This window comes from Acanthopagrus latus, chromosome 14 (genome assembly GCF_904848185.1).
Source record: "Acanthopagrus latus isolate v.2019 chromosome 14, fAcaLat1.1, whole genome shotgun sequence".
Lineage (NCBI taxonomy): Eukaryota > Metazoa > Chordata > Actinopteri > Spariformes > Sparidae > Acanthopagrus > Acanthopagrus latus.
The window spans coordinates 21,829,334-21,853,495 of NC_051052.1; the positions used below are offsets into that span (position 1 = coordinate 21,829,334).

At 46.7% G+C, this 24,162-nt stretch overlaps 1 protein-coding gene across 1 annotated transcript in view; it reads left to right on the forward strand.

Moving 5' to 3' along the window:
* The first annotated feature begins 930 nt into the window (after positions 1–930).
* LOC119032491 (potassium voltage-gated channel subfamily D member 2-like) overlaps positions 931–24,162 on the forward strand; it is a 36,489-nt gene continuing 13,257 nt past the window's right edge. Inside the window, exon 1 of the mRNA XM_037121748.1 lies at positions 931–4,022. Within this exon, the coding sequence (XP_036977643.1) occupies positions 2,911–4,022 (1,112 nt within the window). The 5' untranslated portion in view covers positions 931–2,910. The remainder of the gene's footprint in view (positions 4,023–24,162) is intronic.

The following is a 24,162-nucleotide window of genomic DNA, read 5'->3' on the forward strand; positions in this document are numbered from 1 at the left end:
AGAATTAATAATGAACATAAAAACATGGACTGGAATGTGATGGACGAGTTGACTGAGCTGTAAAACGTGTAAAACGTGAACAGAGTTTGGTTGGAGGAGCTGCTGTCAGTGCAAACACACATAATAAATAATAAATGTGTTAACATGTGATCAGGATTCTGCAGACAGTCGACTTTTTCTGTTTGAATCTCTTCAAGGCCAAACAGCAGCTTCCTCGCAGTTCACACGCTGCTGCAGACCCCAGGGGCTGATGGGAAACAGAGCAGGAGGCGTCTCTTCACACCTGCTCTTCACAAACATCGACCCGCGGCCTCGACTGCAGCACCGTCTTCCTCTTCTTCTTCTTCAGGTTTTTCTCCGTCAGCAGCAGCGGAGACAAAGCTGTCGGGGGAGTTAGACGAACCTCTCTGTCTGAGTGAAGACGCGTCCCACGGCCTTCTGGGAAAAAACTCATTGTGCGAGTGACTTCAAACCGAACGTCCCTGAGCTGATCTGGATGCAGCTGCAGAACTAACACAGTCAGCAGCAGGATGGAGGAGGCGGTGCTGGTCGGACCCAACGAGCTCCCAGAACTGAAAACACACAAAAACTCCCAAACTAATAATTGTATTCAGAAGAAAAACTTTATTCAAACAGCCTGATGCAGACGAACACATCAGAGACTCGGTCTGCACTCGCTAACAGTTTCCCTCTATCGCCAGTGTTTGTGCTAAGCTAGGCTAACATTATATATATATATATATATATATATATATATATATATATATATATATATATATATATATATATATATATATATATATATATATATATATATATACGTATATATGCATATATATATATATATATACGTATATATGCATATATATATATATATATATATATATATATATATATATATATATATATATATATATATATATAGTCTGGCTAAAAACAGCTGGTTCTGTTGAAGAGGTGTTTGGACCACAGTGAGTCTCACAGCTGACTGAATGAAGATGAACCTGCAGCTCGATCAACATCACTGACAGATGAATCGCTTTAATTAGTTTCATCTCTGAAAATGATCCTCTGTGTGTGTGTGTGTGTGTGTTTAATGAGCTGTAACTGTACCTGCAGGGAAATCTGTTATTTGAAATGATCCATCAGAACCAATCTTCTCTGATGTGTCGTGTTCAGTCCGTCTGTGTCGTCAGTGTGTTTTCAATAAATTGTAATTATTATTATTTAAGGTGAAATCTGCATTTTTGGGATGAAATGTCCCTTTAATGTGACATGTACACACACACACACTCACACACACACACACACTCCATCAGCAGTCAGTGGGTGCAGATGGAGGCAGGAGGTCTCACTCTGCTCCTAAATCACTGAACAAAAAGAACCCAGAGGAGCTCAGATCAATGCTGTGTGTGTGTGTGTGTGTGTGTGTGTGTGTGTGTGTGTGTGTGTGTATTTACATTATTCCCTGTGTGTACTCTGCACCATCAATCAATAGGTTTGATTGATGGCTCTGTGCAGAGTCTGAGCTGTGTGTGTGTGTGTGTGTGTGTGTGTGTGTGTGTGTGTGTGTGTGTGTGTGTGTGTGTGTGTGTGTGTGTGTGTGCGGGGCCTCAGCAGTGGTTGGCTGTAGCTCGGGGTGGTTACCAAGTGTTTCAGTATTTGTAGTTGATGGACTGGTTCTGGTTCTGGTTCTGTTTTATTGTGAGAAGTCAGTTTTGTGCTGGTCGACTCCAGAGTCTGATATTTATCTTTTAAACTGAAGGTTCTGAACGGACTCAGGTTCGGCTATGGTTCTGAACAATATGACCACATGTGACTTCCTGTTCTCCTCTTCAGTTGGCGGGCCTGCGGGTCAGCACACAGCCCGGCTCGATGATGAAGATGAAGATTATGAAGATGAATCCCGCTGACTGAAGGTAAACACTCTCCTGGGCTCGTGCGCGCGCGAGCCTGACTGTTATAAACACACACACACACACACACACACACACACACACACACACACACACACACACACACACACACAGCAGCGAGCGTTCTGAGCCACTGTGCGTTAAGTGTCCGTGTGATCCTCGGGGTTTCTCCTCCGACACGCCCCCAACCAGAGAGAGAGAGAGAGGCAGAGAGAGAGGAGAGAGAGGCAGAGAGAGAGAGAGAGAGAGAGAGAGAGAGAGAGAGAGAGAGAGAGAGACAGAGAGACAGAGAGAGAGAGAGAGAGAGAGAGAGAGAGAGAGACAGAGAGAGAGACAGAGAGAGAAAGAGAGAGAGAGGAGAGAGACAGAGAGGAGAGAGAGAGGAGTAACGCGTGTTTCCGTCTCTCAGCAGCACCTGTGACTGAACATCGAGCCGCTTCCAGCCGAACATCTTCAGCTCTCTGCGGTTCTCCTGCTGTGTGTGTCTGTGTGTGTGTTCTCTCTCTGCGGGGAAACACACTCGTCGCTGCGGGAGGCTCACTGCGGGATCAGCACGGAGGACCGGGAGAGTCTGGCGGGGAGACCCGCAGCGGAGCACGCCTGAGGCGGCTCACAGTGAGCTCGGTGTTCGGGTCCGGGACGCAGGATCACCGTGATGCATGCTGGACTTGTTGCTGCGGGAGGAGAGGCACGAGGCACGGGGAGAAAACAGTCCACACACCGAGCAGCGGCCGGGACCGGGACCGGGTGCGGGTTTTAACAGACCCGATCTGAAGTTGTGGTGTGCCTGGAGGAGTGTGTGCTCGCGCTGGTCACACGTGGATCTGTTTGGTTCAGTTTTACGCACATTTCGCGCGTAAACCTTCTTCTTCTCCCGCTGACGCGCCACTCGTGTCCATCTGTTGCCTCGCTCCGGATGCTCTGCCGCTGGTCCGGCTTGTGAACCCTCCTAACGAGCCTCCGAACAGCTCCAGGATCGAGCTCCGGGTCCAGAATGGCAGCAGGAGTGGCGGCGTGGCTGCCGTTCGCCCGCGCGGCGGCCATCGGCTGGATGCCGGTGGCCGGCGCGCCCATGCCGGTGCCCCCTCAGGAGAGGCAGCGCGGGCAGCAGGGGCTCATCATGCTCAACGTCAGCGGAGCAAAGTTCCAGACGTGGCGGGACACGCTGGAGCGGTACCCGGACACCCTGCTGGGCAGCACGGAGCGGGACTTCTTCTTCCACGAGGAGACCAACGAGTACTTCTTCGACCGCGACCCGGATATCTTCCGCCACATCCTCAACTTCTACCGCACCGGGAAGCTGCACTACCCGCGGCAGGAGTGCATCTCCGCGTACGACGAGGAGCTCGCATTCTTCGGCATCATCCCGGAGATCATCGGGGACTGCTGCTATGAGGACTACAAGGACCGGCGGCGGGAGAACCAGGAGCGGATCCAGGACGACGAGGAGATGGACCCGGCCAACGACCTGGTCTCTCCAGACCTGAGCTTCCGGGAGACGATGTGGCGGGCCTTCGAGAACCCGCACACCTCCACCATGGCACTGGTCTTCTACTACGTCACCGGCTTCTTCATCGCGGTGTCGGTCATGGCCAACGTGGTGGAGACGGTCCCGTGCGGCCTCGCGCCGAACCGCATTAAGGAGATGTCGTGCGGGGATCGCTACGCGCTCGCGTTCTTCTGCCTGGACACCGCGTGCGTCATGATCTTCACGGTGGAGTACCTGCTGCGCCTGATGGCCGCGCCGAGCCGCTACAAGTTCGTCAAGAGCGTCATGAGCATCATCGACGTGGTGGCCATCATGCCCTACTACATCGGCCTCGTCATGACCGACAACGAGGACGTGAGCGGCGCCTTCGTCACGCTGCGGGTCTTCAGGGTCTTTCGGATTTTCAAGTTCTCGCGGCACTCCGCGGGACTTCGCATCCTGGGCTACACGCTGAAGAGCTGCGCGTCCGAGCTCGGCTTCCTGCTCTTCTCGCTCACCATGGCCATCATCATCTTCGCCACTGTCATGTTCTACGCAGAGAAGGGATCCAGCGCGAGCAAGTTCACCAGCATCCCAGCAGCCTTCTGGTACACCATCGTCACCATGACAACGCTTGGGTAGGTGGTGCTGAGGCTGGTGCTGGGTGGTGGAGCTGCTGAAGTTGTTTTGTTGGATGTTTCAGAACTCCCTCTGGGTTTTCACTGAAGTTAGATTTATGTTGGTCTGTTGATGTGGTTGATGACGTCAAACATCTCAGCTGGAGATGAGCTGTGATTGGTTCTGATACTCTGATATCTGAGCAGGACAGGTGTTCAGACTGTCCAGGTGTGGCTGCAGGTGTGGAGGAAGTTCTGAGCAGCTGACCTCATGTTGCTGCTAATGATTGAAGTTAGATTCATGTTGGTCCACATTCAGAACTCCATTTGGATTTTCCATGATTTTAGTTGAAAGCAAATCTTCTGTCTCAGTTTGTGCAGTTGGTCCGCTGTGATACCTGTTATCTCATCACTGACTCATATTGATCACATGATGCTGCAGTGTTTGATGATGTCATATCCCGTCGTCAGGTCTTCGTCTATCACACTGTCATGAGTTGTGATAGAGACACGATGAGTTGAGCTGATTGTGGTCACATGACTGATGTTAACGTCCTCTGTTGGCCTCTTGATGTAATTGAGTTGCTGCCCGTCATTGTGACTTAAGCGACGAGGTTTCCAACAATTATTGATCCGTTATTTGAGCAGGATGAACTCCTGATCGCTGATTGTTTTCCTCTGTGGTTTATTTTCTGACAAACACAAAGTTAAAGTGATTTCAGGGAAGTTGTTAATAGTTTTAAGACTCTGTGAATGATTATCACGCACATCAACACCTCACCTGGAGGCTCCAGTGGTTGTTTTATAAATCACTTTGTAGCTTTATTAAAGATCCTGCCTTCTTACAAGAAGCTCTGCGCTGCCTCTGATTGGTTGCTTGCTGGCTGCGTCCTCTCTGCTGGACTCAAACTGTTCACTCACTGTAGTTCTGGTTGTTTCTGTTTGTCTGGTGGTTTATGAGCTGTAGTTTCCTGGTAAACACACCGACCTCTTCGTCCTTTGTGCTTTCTGTCGCTGCTGTCGAGGTCCGGAGACGCTGGTTAGAGGTTGGTGTGTTTACTGAGGAAACTACAGCTGACGATCGTCTCTATCAGCAACACGAACATCAGACGACCTGAACAAACTGTCAGGTTTCAACCTTTAACTTCCTGTCTTGTGTGTGTGTGTGTGTGTGTGTCTCCTGTTGCAGCTCAGTGACCTGGACAAACACACATGTATAATTCAGTCAGAGGCGCTCAGATCTCAGATCAGGAGGAAAATCACCTCGTTTATTAAAAGATAGTGAAATAAATAAAGCACATGGAGGAACTTTTGCTTGTCCTCGGAGTGGGCGGGGCTTCAGGGCATCATGGGAACAGGTGAGGGACTGAAGGCTCCTAAACACCAGAGATTAGACGGGACCTGCTGAGGCGCTCTGTAACCTGGAGACTATCACAGGTTCTGTTTAGGTTGGTATCACTTCACTGTTACCAGCTCGTGGTGCCGGTCCAGATTTAGTTCTCAGGACAACGAGTGGCTCGACTCAGTTCACACAGTCCGAGGCTTTGATGACGAGGAACACACGACTTCAACTTCGACTCAACACAGACGTGAACGCTTGATATCAAAAAGAGAAAAATAAGAACAGATAAGAAAAGACTGCAAGCTATAAAATGCAGAATCAAACTGATTCAGGAACAGTTGTTTTACTTTTTTCCCTCAGATGATTTTAAAAAAACAAAACCGACAAAAGTGTGATTTGAGATTTATAGAGAATTAACTTCAATCAGCTGATCGGATCTTTTTCTTTCCTGCGATATGAAATAAAACAGAAATGGAAATAAAACATCTCCATCAAACCAGTAAAAACAAGAAATGAACAGGAACCAGCACAAACAGACGTCGACGCTGAGACGATGAATCCTGCAGCCGAACTGAAAGGAAGCGAAGCTGCTGTCTGAATGTTTGGATGACTGGATCACTTTTATTTTGCCTCATGTGGACAGAAAGTGGTTAATAAGGTAGATTTTCTTCTGTGAGCTTCAGGCTGTTATTATGCAGAAAGCTGCAGCAGGAGGAGGCGAGTTCGAAGCCTCTCAGGTCAGATAATCGATGACAGATCAGGGACCCTGATGCAGATTTCAGACGGCTGGTTCTGACCTCCTCAGTGAACCAGTTCTCCGTCTTCAGGCTGAGTTTTTCCTTTCTTCTTCTGTCTCTGTGGGATGATTCGCTGTTAATGCTGCTAATTAAATTAATGCATTAGCTGCTCTGAACACACACACCGACTCTCCGTGTCGTCTAAGTGATTATTTTTAATGGGCTCTGTAATGAAGCCACCTTAGAGGAGCAGCCGAGCAGAAAAGATGGTTCTGTGTTGTCAGAAGAGCTCCTCTCGTCCCAAAACACTTCTCCTGTTTAATTTGGAAATGACCGTTTTAATGACACTCGGAGCAACTCGGTGCCAGAGTCGGACTGATGATTAGAGGACGGAGGCAGAGGAGGCTGATGGAGGATTAACATATCTGGAGACTGATGAGGCTTTTCCCCAAACCGTGAGACAGACGGGAAGATGGATGACAGTGACCTGAAACCAGCGGTGGGCTGGATTAACCCGCTGATCACAGCCTCTGATCTGATCTGGGCTCAAACAGCAGCTGGAAGAAGATGAAACACTTTACTGAAGAACTTCAGTGTTTCCAAAAACTCATATTAGGATATTTTTCATCAGTGACGGCAGACGAGGCCTGAATATTAAAGTCTGTGAAGGCAGCAGCCTGTGAGGAGCCTGCAGACGTCACTCAGGGCTTTAAAAACCCTGAGGCCCATTTTATTTACAGGTAACCAATCAGAGATCGTTCAGATGAGTTGGTCGTGTCCCACAGCCTGCTGATCTGTTCTGTAGCTTCTGTAAGGTTAGCCTGAGCTAGCTAAACAACTGAACACATCACATCTCCTGTGACTGGCCTAAAAGTCAACTTGGTGAAATGTCAGTGACGTTGACTCAGTTTGTCCCTCGGTGGACACCAGTTAGTGGACCGACAGCTCAACACCCACAGCAGTTTACTGAACCCAGAGCTGGTTCTGAATCAGATCTGGGTCCACGTGGCACATCGATGTTGAGCAAAATGTTAAAGATTTCTACAAGCTGTGTGACGTCACAGCCAAAAGTTTAAGTTGTGAATGGAAAAATATAGTTTCCTTATATCTGTGGTTTGTCCTGCTGATTGGTGTGCCTCCCTCCTCCTCCCTCCTCCTCCCTCCTCCTCCCTCCTCCCTCCTCCTCCTCCTCCTCCCTCCTCCCTCCTCCTCCTCCCTCCTCCTCCCTCCTCCCTCCTCCCTCCTCCTCCCTCCTCCCTCCTCCTCCTCCTCTTCCTCCCTCCTCCTCCCTCCACTCCTCCACTCCTCCCTCCTCCTCCCTCCTCCTCCCTCCTCCCTCCCTCCCTCCTCCTCCTCCCCCTCCTCCCTCCTCCTCCTCCTCCCCCTCCTCCCTCCTCCTCCTCCCCCTCCTCCCCTCCCTCCTCCCTCCTCCCTCCTCCTGCTTCTTCTCCCTCCTCCCTCCTCCTACCCCCTCCTCCTCCCTCCTCCCTCCTCCCTCCTCCTCCCTCCTCCCTCCTCCCTCCTCCTCCTCCCTCCTCCTCCTCCTCCTCCCTCCTCCTCCTCCCTTCTCCTCCCTCCTCCCTCTTCCTCCCTCCTCCTCCTCCTCCCTCCTCTTCCTCCCTCCTCCTCCTCCTCCTCCTCCCTCCTCCCTCCTCCTCCCTTCTCCTCCCTCCTCCCTCTTCCTCCCTCCTCCTCCTCCTCCTCCCTCCTCTTCCTCCCTCCTCCCTCCTCCTCCTCCCTCCTCCTCCCTCCTCCTCCTCTTCCTCCTCCTCATCCTCCCTCCTCCTCCTCCTCCTCCTCCCTCCTCCTCCTCTTCCTCCCTCCTCCTCCTCCCTCCTCCTCCCTCCTCCGCCTCCTCCTCCTCCTCCCTCCTCCTCCTCCCCCCCACCCGGTGACAGTTTAGCCAAGTTGTGGTTTCATCTTTTGGTCACCAGAAATAAAATGATAGTTGTCGTGTCAGAGCTCATTGATCCAGAGCTGGCTGTGAATATCAATGACACACTGATAAATACACTGATGCACAGCTGCAGCTCACACACACACACACACACGCACACACACACACACACACACACACACACACATTCAGCTGCAGGAAGAAGAAAAAGACTCCTTTTATTAAAGACACACAGCAGCAGCTCACTGAGACCAGATAAACACCTGCACTCTTCCTTCTTCTCCTTCTCCAGATCATCATCTGAGACGTTCCTGAACAGATGATCAGATTATTGATGAGCAGGTGTTTCAGCTTCGATCAGACGAACCTTCAGCTCATCATCACACGAGGCTCAATAAATATTAACTCTGTTAAATTGAGCCAGATCTCATTAATAATTCTTAGCTCAGTCTGTTCAAGCGTGTGACCGTCGGTCACGTGACTCTTTGTGTACCTGCAGTCACGTGCGGTGGCAGCGGTGGCCCCGGGGGCCTCACCTGTCTGAGAGTCAGGACTGGATCAGGATCAGGTTCCTCTGTGTGACCTGATCTCCAGTCAGTCCACCACTGACCACAACAGGATCCGGTGGCTCCAGGGATCACCTGTCTGTGACTTTGGCCCCGCCCCCTGAGTCACACCTGGACAGGTGGAGGAGAAACGTGCTGCTGCAACAGACTGGTTCATGTTGATATTGTCACATCTGTAAAGAGCTGATCATCATTAACAGTCTGATACCGTGTGGTCTCAGACGGGCTGAGCTCCAGGTTCTGTCCAGCTGACCCACCAGAACATTGCAACACTGGATCTGTTTGGTGCGAAACATTTCATCTCCCTGAGCTTCAGCGTCTCTGTTCAGCTGACAGGACGCGTTAAACTCAATCGAGCAGCGGCTGCAGCTCATTAACTCTTTGTTCTGTTAATAAGTGAAGAGCCCAGCGGGTCAATATTTTGATCAGCTCTGATCAGTCCGGTCAGATGTTCATCACAAATCACCCTGAAACGGTCAAAGTGAAGAAGATGTTCACCTGCATCATCTTCTTCTGTTAACATCGAGGTGAAAATCTCATCCGCAGGTTTGGTTTCATAAAACTCAGGTCCAGTTTACTTAGTTCAACCAGAACCTGATGAGTTCTAATCCTCAGAACCCGACATCACCAGCAGGATTGCCAGAACATCCAGTCAGTACATATAAGATCTATAAACATTAACATGTTCAAACTGAAGATCAACAAGAAACACACACACACACACACACACACACACACACACACACACACACACACACACACACACACATTGAGTTGCAGCTCATCAGCACCAGACTCCCTTAACAAATGTGTCAGTTTAGTGAGTTGTTGAGTTGGAGACACTTTATAAACTCTGTGAAACTCTGTCTCTGACTCATTCTGCATTATTTGGACCTTCTTGTTAATTCAGCAAATGTTCTACATGAACTTCTTTCTGTCTTTGAGTAGAAACATGGAGTCTGTTTGTCTCACTGATGGACGGGTTTATCGGATCAGTGCCGGTCACTCGGACTAGACGCTGAGTGTTTGTTACAGACGTCAGAGTCGTACAGTTAAATGTGCTGCAGCTCGTTCTGTTTGTTTCAGGGAGATTAAAAACGGGCTGAATGCGTCCCAGCGGAGCAGAAACACAATAAAAGTGGATGAGAGCCGTTTGTCGAGCGTTTGATTGATGTTCTCTGAGAACACAATCAGCATGTTCTCACTTCTTTATGATGTTTTTCTCATTAGAACAGAAACTCCCCCGACACAGAATGTAAATCCATTAACAGCATCATCGCTGCGGCTCACAGAAACAGGAAACACATTAACTGCTAATATGCTAACACGGCTATAAATCTAAAAGTCAATGAGAGCAGACGAGGAGGAACGTTCAGCACAATCATCTGCTCCTACAGTCCTCCTCCTCCTCCTCCTCCTCCTCCTCCTGCTCAAGCTACTTTTATTCTTTTATTGATAATATTTCATATTTAAATTGTCCCTGTTGCCATGGTGACGGCAGGGGCAGGGCCAGCCAATAGCCTGCAGCTTGTTTAGTCAGGTAACAGATAAGATGACACGTCTGTGTTCCTCATTCTTCTTCTTCTTCTTCTTCTTCTTCTTCTTCTTCTTCTTCTTCTTCTTCTTCTTCTTCTTCTTCTTCTTCTTCTTCTTCTTCTTCTTCTTCTTCTTCTTCTTCTTCTTCTTCTTCTTCTTCTTCTTCTTCTTCAGTGCAGCTCATTCACACAACACCACAGAAGAAGATTTGTCTGTGCAACTTGTTTCTGTTGAAGTGTATTTCTTGTGTGTGCCAACACAACAACCACACACACATACTCAGAGCTCAGTGATGAAAAGTAACTAAGTATATTTATTGGTGTTTATTTTTGATTTCAGGTCCTGTACATTTATTATCAGATACTACACCAGTTCTTTTATCTTTTACTAAAGTGTTATTTTAATACCATATCTGTACTTTTACTATGACTGTTAGATACTTATTATAAGTCTGTACACTGACAACGTTTACAAAACACACACCCACACACACACACACACACACACACACACACACACACACACACACACACACACACACACACACACACACACTCAGGATGAGTCATTAGGGGTCTGGAGACAATCTTTGTCTGCTGTAATAAACAACAACATTGTGTGTGACATAAACCAGGGGGCTTTAACATACACACACACACACACACACACACACACACACACACACACACACACAGTACAGTACTTTACCACAACATTACAGTATCTTACAGTATGTCTCAAAGCTCTTGTCAGTGTTGTGTGTGTTGTGTGTTCTATTTTGTGTGTTGTTGAGTGTGTGTTGTGTGTGTGTGTGTTCTCTCCTGCCGCTCTACAGTCACTATAAAGAACATAAAGAGCTCCAGCAGCTGCTCCTGTATTTTTAGCTTCATTCAGACTGTGGCGCCTGTTCAGATAAACATCACACACACACACACACACACACACACACACACACACACACACACACACACACACAGATGATAAGTACATCCGCTGCTGGCCGTATTGTGAACCTCATAACTACTCGACCTCACATCATCTGTTGTTGCTCTCAGTGGAAATGAACAAATATAATCTCATTTGTTTTGTACAACAAACTAAAGAGAGACAGTCGGAACTGGAGGACGAGCAGGTCGCAGCACCAGGCCCGGTATCTAACATCACATCAGGGTCAGAGGTCGCAGCACCAGGCCCGGTATCTAACATCACATCAGGGTCAGAGGTCGCAGCACCAGGCCCGGTATCTAACATCACATCAGGGTCAGAGGTCGCAGCACCAGGCCCGGTATCTAACATCACATCAGGGTCAGAGGTCGCAGCACCAGGCCCGGTATCTAACATCACATCAGGGTCAGAGGTCGCAGCACCAGGCCCGGTATCTAACATCACATCAGGGTCAGAGGTCGCAGCACCAGGCCCGGTATCTAACATCACATCAGGGTCAGAGGTCGCATTGCTTAAACAGAAGGTGGTTAAAGTCAGGACTTTATTACCGGGTCTGTTTCAGTCTGGGTCAGTTAATGTTGACAGATAGAAATCCGCTAGTGTTTGACATGTTTCTGGTCTCGTTGGTGGTTCTGTGGGAGGTTCCACTAAAGGTGGCTGTAGTTCTAGAGGTCATGTAGGTGGGCCCTGTTCTTCAGGAGGGTCTGGTTCTGGGTCACTTTCAGCACAAATATTGCTGCATATAAATGGTACAAACTGCGGGCTGTCGTCCATGTTAGATTCAGTGTTCCAGCAGAACCTGCAGAGATCCAGTGGACCTGAATGGTGGTTCAGTGTGTCATCAGCTGCTGGTGGAAACTGTCTTTGTCTTCTGCTGGATCAGTTTCTATCTGAACATTGATCAGAAGTGTTTTTATCGTCTCTCTGCTGAGCTTCAGGCTGCTGACTGGGTGGATTTTTCCCTCCTGATTAATTCAGAGCCGAAACCCCCTACCCGACCCGACCCGATCATCCATCAGTGTTAACAGGTCGTTATATCAGCCTGACAGCTGACTGTGTGTTATATAATCCATCTGTCCCTCAGGGTAATTACAGCAGCAGGTGTGCAGCTCACCTTGTTTCTACATAACGGCAGGATAGAGTGACACACACACACACACACACACACACACACTGACAGATGTTACACACCTTTTGTTTCCTCTGACAGAACAGTTAGTGTTCCAGCAGAAGAAGAAGTGACTTGTTACCATGACGACACACAGTGTCCCAGTGAGACTGTTCAGACTGGACCAGGCGGTCTGGATGATCCCAGGGGTCTTTAAAGGCCTCCTGTTGACATGTAGGAGGTTCTCGAGGTCCTTTATTTGGTTCTTGGTTCTCACAAGTTAGGTGGTTGAAGGTGTTCTGTGATGGTTCTGTTGGTCATTTAGGAGGTTCCAGTGGTGACTAGTGGTCCAGTAGGTGCTTATAGAAATGAAGACTGTGGTTCTAGTGGTTGTTTAAGAAGAACATTTAGTTGGTCCTAGAGGTCTCGTCTGCAGTTGTTATGGTCTTCTGGTTCTCATGTACTTGGCACCAATAGGTATCATTGAGAAGTTGTGAGGAAACCTGCAGTGTCCATGGTTCTAGTGGTCCTGTGGGATGTTCTAGATGGCCCATTGGAGGTTCTGGAGTCAATGTGAAGGTACTTGTAAGAGGGTGTAATGGTCCTTTAGGGTTTGGACCTCTTTTAAGAGGTTGCAGTAACCACTGAAATGTTTCTCTGTAGGTGACTGTAGGAGGGACTGAGCAGGTCCAAGGGGTTCTGTAGGGGCTTAGAGAGGACTTACAGTTGTCAGGTCTTAAAAGTCTGAGTCTAATAACAGTGAAGCCATCAGGGCTGAGGACATTTTAAAACCAAAATTCAAATCGAATGAGTGAATGTTGACAGTACTCAGAGATTGATGTTTCCTCCGTGTGCTCACAGGACGATGAAGTCTGGACTCAGAAGTGTTCTGAACAGATTCTGCTGCTGTCAGAACAACGACTGACTGATGTATAATGTATATAGTGTCCCAGATTCATTGGGTGTTGGTTCAGTTGACGTTATCACAAGATAAAGACACAACATGAGCCATCCTGATTGGACGACGCTGTCACGTGATCAAAGGTCACAGAGGAGGGTCAGGGCGTCCTGAGCTGCGTCGCCCCGTCAGGAAACACGCCCGGACACGCGTTGTCGTGTGTCGACACAGTGACGACGTGCGTCTGTTGAACAGGTTGGATGAATTCACTGTGATACAGTAGGAAGTGTTTCCATGGTGATATGGTGAACTGATGGATGTTCCTCTCATGTGATGAAGGTTGTGGAATCTGCAGGTCATTGTGTGTGTGTGTGTGTGTGTGTGCAGCAGAGCGTGACCTGTGACCGCCTCCCCCTGCTGTATCACCACGGTGACCAGATGGTGCTGCTTGGAGACCATCACCAAGGTGACCTGTTGGGTGCACCTGAGCGAGACGTCGTTCATCAAACACACACGAGGTGAATTAAATAAAGAAGAGGAAAAAACAGGCAACATGCAGATGATCCACACAGACCGGACACACAGCAGATCTCAGATCAGATCTCAGATCAGTACGTACTGAACTCTGTCAGCTGTGAGATCACATGATGCACATCCAGAGTTCTGGTGAAGTTTATGTTGCTGATGGCAGAAATAAACGTGACATCAGCCAGTCAGGTAGAGTTCACACCTGTTCACTCCCACGAAGCTTTCAGAGGCCAGAAGAGTTTTATTTTGAGTTGAGGATCAATCGACACCAGGCTTTGATTTCTAGCATCCAATTAAAAAGCAGTATTGGTGAAAAAACGTCACTTCATCTGAAATAGTTTAAAGTGTTACAGCTAGCTTAGCATTAGCCTGCAGCTATTCGAGTGTTAGCCTGCAGCGTCACTTCCGACTCCTCTCCTGTGTGATGAGGTCAGTCTGGCTGGTATGATGATAACTGCAACAGAGATCCTTTATTGATTTGTTTAAGAGGAGGGTTCACTCATGAAGAAAAAAAATGAATTGAGGCAACAACAATGCCAAAGATCTTTTATTGATGTGTTTGTGAAGAGGGTTCACTCTGGACAGATTACAGGAAGTGAACTTTGTACCAAAGTTTCTCTCTGCTGTAGTTTCTTGTTGAATCACTGACGGCTGATTGTTGTTGATTTACGCTGAATATTATTTGAACCTGTCAGAAGCCTCCAGGAGAAAGTCAGCTTTTGTTGTAAAATAACTTTTTCAATTCAGTTTGAACTCACATTATAAGCTGAAGCAGCAAAAGGAAGATAAAGGCAGACTCCTTCAGTTTGTGTTTTCACAGCTGAGCTTCATTCCTCCATGTAGTGAAATGAACTCAGCAGTGGATGAAGTTTCCTCTCGTCCTGTAATAACTCTGATTCCTATTTTGTTTCCCGACTGCTGCAGCAGCAGAATCATCAGCTGCTGCCGGTCGACGTGAAAACATTCATTTAATTGCAGATTCACTCACAAAACAGAGAGAAGACGAAGAAGAGACGCTTTAATGTTTTCTTCTCTTCTAAATGATTATCTGAGTCGCTAACGTCAGCAAGTTTCTGATGAGTCGGCCTTTAAATCTTCCAAACCACAGAAGAAGAAGAGCGAGCTGAAGAGATAAAACAGTTTATTGACGGTCAGAGGATCAGCTCTGTGAGGATCAGCTCAGTGAGGATCAGCTCAGTGAGGATCAGCTCTGTGAGGATCAGCTCAGTGAGGATCAGCTCAGTGAGGATCAGTTCTATGAGGATCAGCTCTGTGAGGATCAGTTCTATGAGGATCAGCTCTGGCTGATGATGAGTCAGCTTCATGTTTTTGTTAGTTTAGATTCAATGTGATGCGATTTTATCACAATCAGACAGAAATGAATGTGTGTGGAACACGAAGGGTGGTTTATTCTAAACATGTATTCTATTACTAACATGTAGGTAATAGATTACACAGTGCAGTCAGCTGAGATCATGATCTTTGACCCTCATTAGTGTGAAAACAAATTGTTATTGACATAGATTTAATGAGGACGGGGAGATCTTTAAAGATGTGACAGTGGTCCTTGAGGAGGTCTTTAAGAGGTCCTTAAAGAGTTTGTAGAGGTCCTTGAGAAGGTTCCAGGTTCTCCTCTGTCTGTTCTCTGTTCACAGAAACATTCAAACATTGTTCTCACACAGAACTTCACCTGCATGTTGACACATTTAAGATCCGTCCACTCTGTGAGGATACAAACATCTGATGACAGGATCAATAACTATTATTAATCTGGTTCAATATCAGTGATAGAAAACTACAAACTCGTTTGTGTGATGGACAAACAGACAGGAAGTGGTTAAAGCTGCAGGAGCTCCTGGTGCAGGTGAAACATCAGCAGGTGTCGACTCCTGCTGAGACGAGACATGCACACACACACGCACACACACAAACGTGCACACGCACACACACACACACACACACACGCACACACACACACACACACACACACACACTTCACATCATCTCTACTTTCTTTAATAACATGAATTATGAATCAGGCTCTGTGTATCTGCTGGACAAAAACAGTTTCCTTGCTGCCGGCTTGGTGTATTTCCTGGAAACACTCATAAAGCTGCCCTTGGAATCTGTGTATAAACTGTAGCAGACGAGCAGAGCTCTTCATCTACAGCAGGTAACCTGTTGTTGCCTTCGTTGTTCTCTCTGTTTGTCTTCTTGTCATCGCGTGTCCATAAATTACCCAGCATCCCGTGTGTTCGTCACATAACAGAGAGTGCGTGTCTCTGATTGAAGATAATGAGCCTGAAACACATCAACATGCATGATTCAACATGTTCATGCTAACACATGCTAATTCACACACGCAGCACTCACATGATCACAAACACAGAGCTATAAATAAAACACACAGCGAGGATTAAAATGAACGATATCTGAGCTGCTGAACAGAAACACGGCAGGATTCATGACGACTCGACATTATGGATGTGGTTGAGCTGACGGGTTCATAAAGTTCTGATCCAATCAGCTGAGTACAAGTCACCAGTGGACATTTCTCCAAACCACAGAAATGTTGAAACGTTTCTTTATGTTCAATTGTCAGTTTAATTACAAGGTTGTGTTAATGCTCTGAACACACAGAAACATTCGCTTAGTGTTGGAAAACATCACGTTTGGAATTCAAACTGGTTCCCAACAGCTGATGAACAGCAGATGAACAGTAGATAAACAGCAGGTGAACAGCTGATGAACAGTAGATGAATATTTAATGAATAGCTCATGAACAGCTCATGAACAGTAGATGAATATTTAATGAATAGCTCATGAACAGTAGATGAAGAGTAGATGAACGACAGATGAACAGCTGATGAACAGTAGATGAATAGCTGATGAACAGTTCATGAACAGTAGATGAATAGCTGATGAACAGCTCATGAACAGTAGATGAACAGCAGATGAACAGTAGATAAACGGCAGATGAACAGCTGATGAACGGCTGATGAACAGTAGATAAACAGCTGGTGAACAGAAGATGAACGGCAGATGAACATCAGATGAACAGCTGATGAACAGTAGATGAACAGTAGATGAACAGCTGATGAACAGTAGATGAACGGTAGATGAACAGTAGATGAACAGCTGATGAACGGTAGATGAACAGCTGATGAACAGCAGATGAACGGTAGATGAACAGTAGATGAACGGTAGATGAACAGCTGATGAACAGTAGATGAACAGCAGATGAACGGTTGATGAATAGCTGATGAACAGTAGATGAACAGCAGATGAACGGTAGATGAACAGTGGATGAACAGCAGATGAACGGTAGATGAACAGTAGATGAACAGCTGATGAACAGCTGATGAACGGTAGATGAACAGCAGATGAACAGCTGATGAACAGCTGATGAACAGCTGATGAACAGCTGATGAACAGCAGATGAACGGTAGATGAACAGCTGATGAACAGCTGATGAACAGCTGATGAACAGCTGATGAACGGCAGATGAACGGTAGATGAACAGTAGATGACCAGCCGATGAACAGCTGATGAACAGTAGATGAACAGCTGATGAACAGCTGAGGGCAGAAAGCTCCTCCAGTGTGAAATCATTTATCGTCTCTTCTTTTGTCATCAATCAGACTGGATGTAAACAAACTCCTGCTGGTCTCTGTGTTGTTGTTGGTGTGTCAGCTGGTGCTGCTGTGGGCGGAGCCTCTCCATCCTCTTCTGATTGGAGGTGTGTTACAGAGCATGTCTGCTTTAATGGGGCTTGATGTTGAGATGCACACAGATGCTGATCGATCATTCTGACTTTCATCCTCAGAGCAGATCTGCTGATTAAAAGCTTCAGAGTTGAGCTGACAATGTGAATCACAGAGGCAACAAAGACTAACTGTCATAAAAATCTCCAACAAATATCATCGTAACCTTTAATAAACCTGCAGACTCTTCAGCTCATGGTCCGCCTCAGGGTCTGGACATCTCCTGCACACAGACAGAACAGAACAGTTATGATGCTCCCAGTTACTTGGTGAGTTTTGTATTTCTTTATGTTCAGTGTCCAGTTTCATGTCTGTGGTTATGGTTCTGTTGGGTTCATGCACAATAACCTGCTGCTGTCAAACAAACACGTCTTGAAGCATCACGGTCACCGTGGAAACCGATCATCTCCTTGACGCCTCACTTCACCTCCTCTGTGTCACTGAAACATAATTATTTATCAGGCTGAGTGCTGCGGCGTCCTCGTCCTCATCGTCCTCGTCCTCATCGTCCTCGTCCTCATCGTGTCTCTGCACTCATTAGCTGATCAGGTTAGTAGAGACAGATGAGTCCCATCAGCTGCTCGTTACTGCTCCTCCCTCAGCTGCTCTGATCAAACTGCTTCATCACATGTGAGCGTTTCTGTCCTGGTGTGTAATGTCCTGCAAATGGACGTCTCTGCAGCTGCTAACTGCTCCTCATGTTCACCACAGTAGGATCACCTCACCTGTGACCACCTCACCTGTGATGCATACTAATATTTGATACCACAAACAAAACTGAGGTTCAGATCTGTACTCAAAGAGAAATGTTCTGTGTGAGGTTGATCAGAACTGTGGTTCTAAAAGCATGTCATAGATTCAGTATCAATCGCTGCAGCTTCCTGTGATCTCTGATCATCTTCATCCTCATCACACTTGAACAGCACGTGACACAAATCGACCTCACATGAGGAGAAGAAGAGGAGGAGGATGAGATGAAGAGGCGCAGAGGCTTACAGATTATCGTCTGCACTCTGAGAAAGCGCTGCTATTCATCAGGACCTCAGTCAGCCAATGACAGCGCGGCGCCTCATCACAGCGCTGTTAGAGAGCGAGCAGATTAGCTGTGATGCTGCGAGCGCTCTGTTAATGTGATGGCTCGGATCAGAACATCAGGGAGGAGAATCTGCAGCACAAAGCTTCATCACCAGCTTCATCACCAGCTTCATCACCAGCTTCATCACCATCAGCTTCATCACCATCAGCTTCTTCATCACCAGCTTCATCACCATCAGCTTCATCACCATCAGCTTCATCATCACCAGCTTCATCACCAGCTTCATCACCATCAGCTTCATCACCATCAGCTTCATCACCAGCTTCATCACCATCAGCTTCATCACCATCAGCTTCTTCATCACCAGCTTCATCACCATCAGCTTCATCACCATCAGCTTCATCATCACCAGCTTCATCACCAGCTTCATCACCATCAGCTTCATCACCATCAGCTTCATCATCACCAGCTTCATCACCAGCTTCATCACCATCAGCTTCATCACCATCAGCTTCATCACCATCAGCTTCTTCATCACCAGCTTCATCACCATCAGCTTCATCATCACCAGCTTCATCACCAGCTTCATCACCAGCTTCATCACCATCAGCTTCATCACCATCAGCTTCATCACCATCAGCTTCATCATCACCAGCTTCATCACCAGCTTCATCACCATCAGCTTCATCACCCGCTTCATCACCATCAGCTTCATCATCACCAGCTTCATCACCAGCTTCATCACCATCAGCTTCATCACCATCAGCTTCATCACCATCAGCTTCATCATCACCAGCTTCATCACCAGCTTCATCATCACCAGCTTCATCACCATCAGCTTCATCACCATCAGCTTCTTCATCACCAGCTTCATCACCATCAGCTTCATCATCACCAGCTTCATCACCAGCTTCATCATCACCAGCTTCATCACCATCAGCTTCATCACCATCAGCTTCTTCATCACCAGCTTCATCACCATCAGCTTCATCACCATCAGCTTCATCACCATCAGGTTCATCATCACCAGCTTCATCATCACCAGCTTCATCATCACCAGCTTCATCATCACCAGCTTCATCACCATCAGCTTCATCACCATCAGCTTCATCATCACCAGCTTCATCACCAGCTTCATCATCACCAGCTTCATCACCATCAGCTTCATCACCCGCTTCATCACCATCAGCTTCATCATCACCAGCTTCATCACCAGCTTCATCACCATCAGCTTCATCACCCGCTTCATCACCATCAGCTTCATCACCATCAGCTTCATCATCACCAGCTTCATCACCATCAGCTTCATCACCAGCTTCAACATCAGCTTCATCACCAGCTTCATCATCAGCTTCATCACCATCAGGTTCATCATCACCAGCTTCATCATCACCAGCTTCATCACCATCAGCTTCATCATCACCAGCTTCATCATCACCAGCTTCATCACCATCAGCTTCATCACCATCAGCTTCATCACCACCAGCTTCATCATCACCAGCTTCAACCTCTGTTGTCAGCGCCGGCAGCTGTCACATCTGGATCAGTAGAGATGACCTGCCGTATTTCACAGCAGCAGCTTGACTTTGTGTCTTTTTGCGTTCAGCTCATATTCGACACGTCACAACATTTGCACAAACCCCAGAACAGTAAAACTTCCCTCAGCTTCAGTTTCTGTGCTGATGGTCTGATGAGACAGGAACCAGAACACCTGGTTAGTTTCAGGATAACTCCATGGTTTGGACTAAGTCACCTGGTTCTGTCTCCACAAACACACGTCTTGACTCATCTGATGGTCCGGCTCACAGTTGTTCTAAAGCTTTGGGTCCATCACATGATCTTCTTCAGAATTTAAATTGGGTCATCGTTCCTCCTGCAGATGTTTAAATGTAACGAATGAATGACGGGTTAACGAGTGTCCTCTCTGTGAGCAGACCGTCAGAGACTCGTCCTGCAGACAGGAAGTCACTGAGTTTCTCAGGTAGTTTTCAGATTCACTGCTGAACTTTGAGAAGTCACAGAACATGTGGGGACACAGAACAGTCACAGATTATGTGCATTTTTATTCAGATTTCTGTGCAGCTGTCCTCTGACAGAGCGCTCTGACATATTTTATTCTTTGTCAGCGAACACCGGGTCTCTGCTGCGAGCAGCACAAACACTAGTCCACACTGAAATATGAGCAGCACCACAGCTCACACACACAAACACTGGAGCCACTTGCTCCAGTACATCAGAACTAGTAGGAAGAAGTTTGGTCTGTTTTCCTCCTCTGCTCAGAAACATGCTGGATAATTAAGTTAGTATTAGAAAGTGTGTTCGGTGGTGGGAGTGTTAGAAGTCCTGCTGGGACGGAAACAACAAACCTGAAGAGGAGTCTGTAGATGAGCACTAACAGTTGTTAGCATAGCGGCAGATTAAGTCTCCTGGCAGCTCATTAAATGTTCACCTGCATCCGCGTCCTCAGAGGAAACACAAGACGGGATCGGCTGTAACTGAAGAGTCCGGTCTCATAACTCGTCTTCACAGTGCTGCGGTCAGTTTAATGTTGGTCTCCTCTGTCGACACTGAAGCTCTTCAGACTGGCACGCTCAGAAACCACAACTCCCAGCAGGCCGAGCCATTATGTGATTACAGAGAGCTGAGGCGGAGCCAGCTGATCTTCTAGCTGCTAGTGAGCCGGACCCAGTGAGCGCTTCAATTACTCACGCCACGCCAGGCCAGGCCAGAATCATTGTGTCCTTGTTGTAAATTCAGCATTAAGTTAAGGATCCAGGATCAGTTGGTATGTTTGGATGATCAGCTTGTTTGTGATTGGTAGACCTCCCTCTATCTTGTAACATACAGCGTGTTAGGATGGAGAATCAGCTGTCAATCACTGTTCACTTCATTTTTCAGCCTCAAACTCGTCCAGAGAAAGATGAACGAGGCAAGTTAGAGTGCTGAGAAAATCATTAACACTGTTGTGTTTGTGTGTGTGTGTGTGTGTGTATGTCCAGTCTGAACAGTTTCGTTGCTGTTTAAGACAATACGTTTAATATGAGCTGATGCAAATGAAGTCAGATGTAGATTGGACGAGGGACCGAGGGACTGCAGTGTGTGTGTGTATGCGTGTGTGTGTGTGTCCTCTGTGTTTAATTAACTCTGTAACCCCCAAGTATTTCTACTTATATCCTCCCAGATACTCCCATTATATTCACACACACACACACACACACACACACACACACACACACACACACACACACACACACACACACACACACACACACACACACAGACCACCATCTCCTCCTCCTCCTCCTCCTCTCACTATGCGAGTCCTCCTGCAGTGAGCAGCTGATTGAGAGAATAAACTGTCTTCTGGTGCTGAACTATCTTTTTTATTACGAGTCGATCCTTCGACCTCCAGCTCCTCTCAGCCTCCTTCAAGGGGGTGGGTGGGTGTATAAAACCACCTTTATCTTGATATTCAAGTTCACCTCCCCACCCCCCTCTCTCTGAGCTGTGATGTCACAGCGTCTCTGAGGGCTCGCAGCAGATCCTGGTTCAGTCCATAAAGAGCGAGCAGCTCGTTTCTCTGTCGGGTTATTTATATCTTCAGTCACACACACGCGTTGAAACATCTTCATACATCTCTATATTTACATATCTCTGTAATTACATATCTATATATTTATATATCCCTATATTTATATATCTCTCCATATGTATATATCTCTATGTTTATATATCACTATATGTATATATTGATCCTTCACATCTCCGTCCAGTGACAGTCTCACATCCTGTCCTGAGCTCCACTTCACTTATTCTTGTTTTAATCTTCTCTAGTAACTTTGTTAAATTGTGAGCCATTGTGACGACCGACTTTCAGCACTGACAGATCAATAATCTTATTGATAAACTTCTCCAGCTCACAAATGAGTTCAGATATTAATAAAGTATTGTGGTAGAAACAGAAATCATACTGTTTGTTTCAGAGCGGCTGAACTTTCACCATCCAGATGTCTCCGGATTTAAACGTGCTGCAACAAAGCAGCTCTTTATTTTCATCTCCTGTTTGTTTCTTCTTCAGCTGTGAAAGTCACAAACAATCTGCAGAATAAAGATAAAAACATTTTATTGTTTAACAAGTGAAGTCGGTTTGATTCTGATAAACACGTCTGCTCCACCAGCCCACCGGGTCAAATGTTCCAGCTGCATCACACCGAGTTTGTACTTGAGCGCTGAACACACATCACACAGTAACACACACGCACACACACATATATAGATATATATATCTCAAGAAAACAACATTTGTTCAGTGTTGGTGACAAAAAAACAAACTGTCATTATCACAGGAAGAGGAAACGAGGCCTCCATAGTTGTGTCCTTATTGACAGACATAACTAATAAATGAGCTAATTAGCCTGCACAGGGTGAGGGTGAGGGTTAGAGGGCCAGAATGAGGTGGTTGCAGGGCCACATGTGGGCCACGGACCACCAGCTGACCTCCGGTTCATCTGTTTGTCATGTGTTTATTCATATCGTACAGATTTGTTTTTTTTCTTCTTTTATTGTGTTAATTACAGGAAATAAAACTGTCCAGGAACAACAAAACAAACAAACAAAGCTTGTGAAAGTATTAAAACAACAACAAAGAAAATTCTGATCTCGGATCACAAACATAAAAAACATGTCTTTAAACCTCAGTGACCAATCAGCTGCTGACACATCAGGAGGAGACATCATTAGTTAATCACTCACTGAAGAGGAAAACAACAGGAGGTATAAAACTTCTCAATGACTAAATGAGGAATATTGAAAAATGAGTTCCCTCCAACACGATCAATCAGTTCACTCTGTGATCGATGATCTGCCAGCTGACCTTTGACCTCGTAAACATCTCTGAGAGGGAATGAACGTGAACGTTTTATTTATCATCCTGCTCTAAAGAAGAAGAAGAAGAGGAGGAAGAAGAAGGAGACCTGACTTTATACTGGTGATATGAGGACCGTCCTCCCATCTGGGGACATAACTCAGGTCCTCACATGGTGACAAGACAATGTGTGTGTGTGTGTGTGTGTGTGTGTGTGTGTGTGTGTGTGTGTGTGTGTGCTGTATTGATTGGAGCAGAACTGATTGATTGATCTGATTGGCTCATGTTCAGCAGCAGGTCTGGATGTTTCTTCTTCTGAGAAGTTAAAGATTCAGTAATCTAGCAAAGGACATTTTTCCTCCAAATTGCAGAAAAGTTTTAACTTCAGCTCGAAGCAGAAAAGTTTTCAGCCGATGAAGAAATCAGTAAAATATTCTGAGGAGGAGGAGGAGATGGGGAGGAGGAAGATGTTTTAATACAGACTGAAACAATAATTCTGGATGTTTTTAATGTTTTCTGCAGCAGAATTTTGAAGCTACAGTTTTATTCTCCTCAAATTTGCTTCACCCGTCTAGTTTCTTTAGTTTCTGTCGAAGAAGTTCTGAGCGAGTCGAGCCAGATCAACTCATTCTGGTCCTCATTCTGGTCCTCATTCTGGTCCTAGTACCGGTCCTCATACTGGTCCTAGTACCGGTCCTCATACTGGTCCTAGTACCGGACCTCATACCGGTCCTCATACTGGTCCTCTGAGCCTCTCAACAGGAAACTGATAATCACTAAGACAGAAGAGAGGAACTACAAACTGATCTGATGACACAGAAATGTTAGAGGCCCAACAGACCGACCCAGGTGAGCACATGCCCTCCTGGTCAGAGGGGCTGCAGGTGAGCACAGGTGTTGAGTGTTTCCTGCTCTGAGGAGGTCCAGGTGACGACAGACT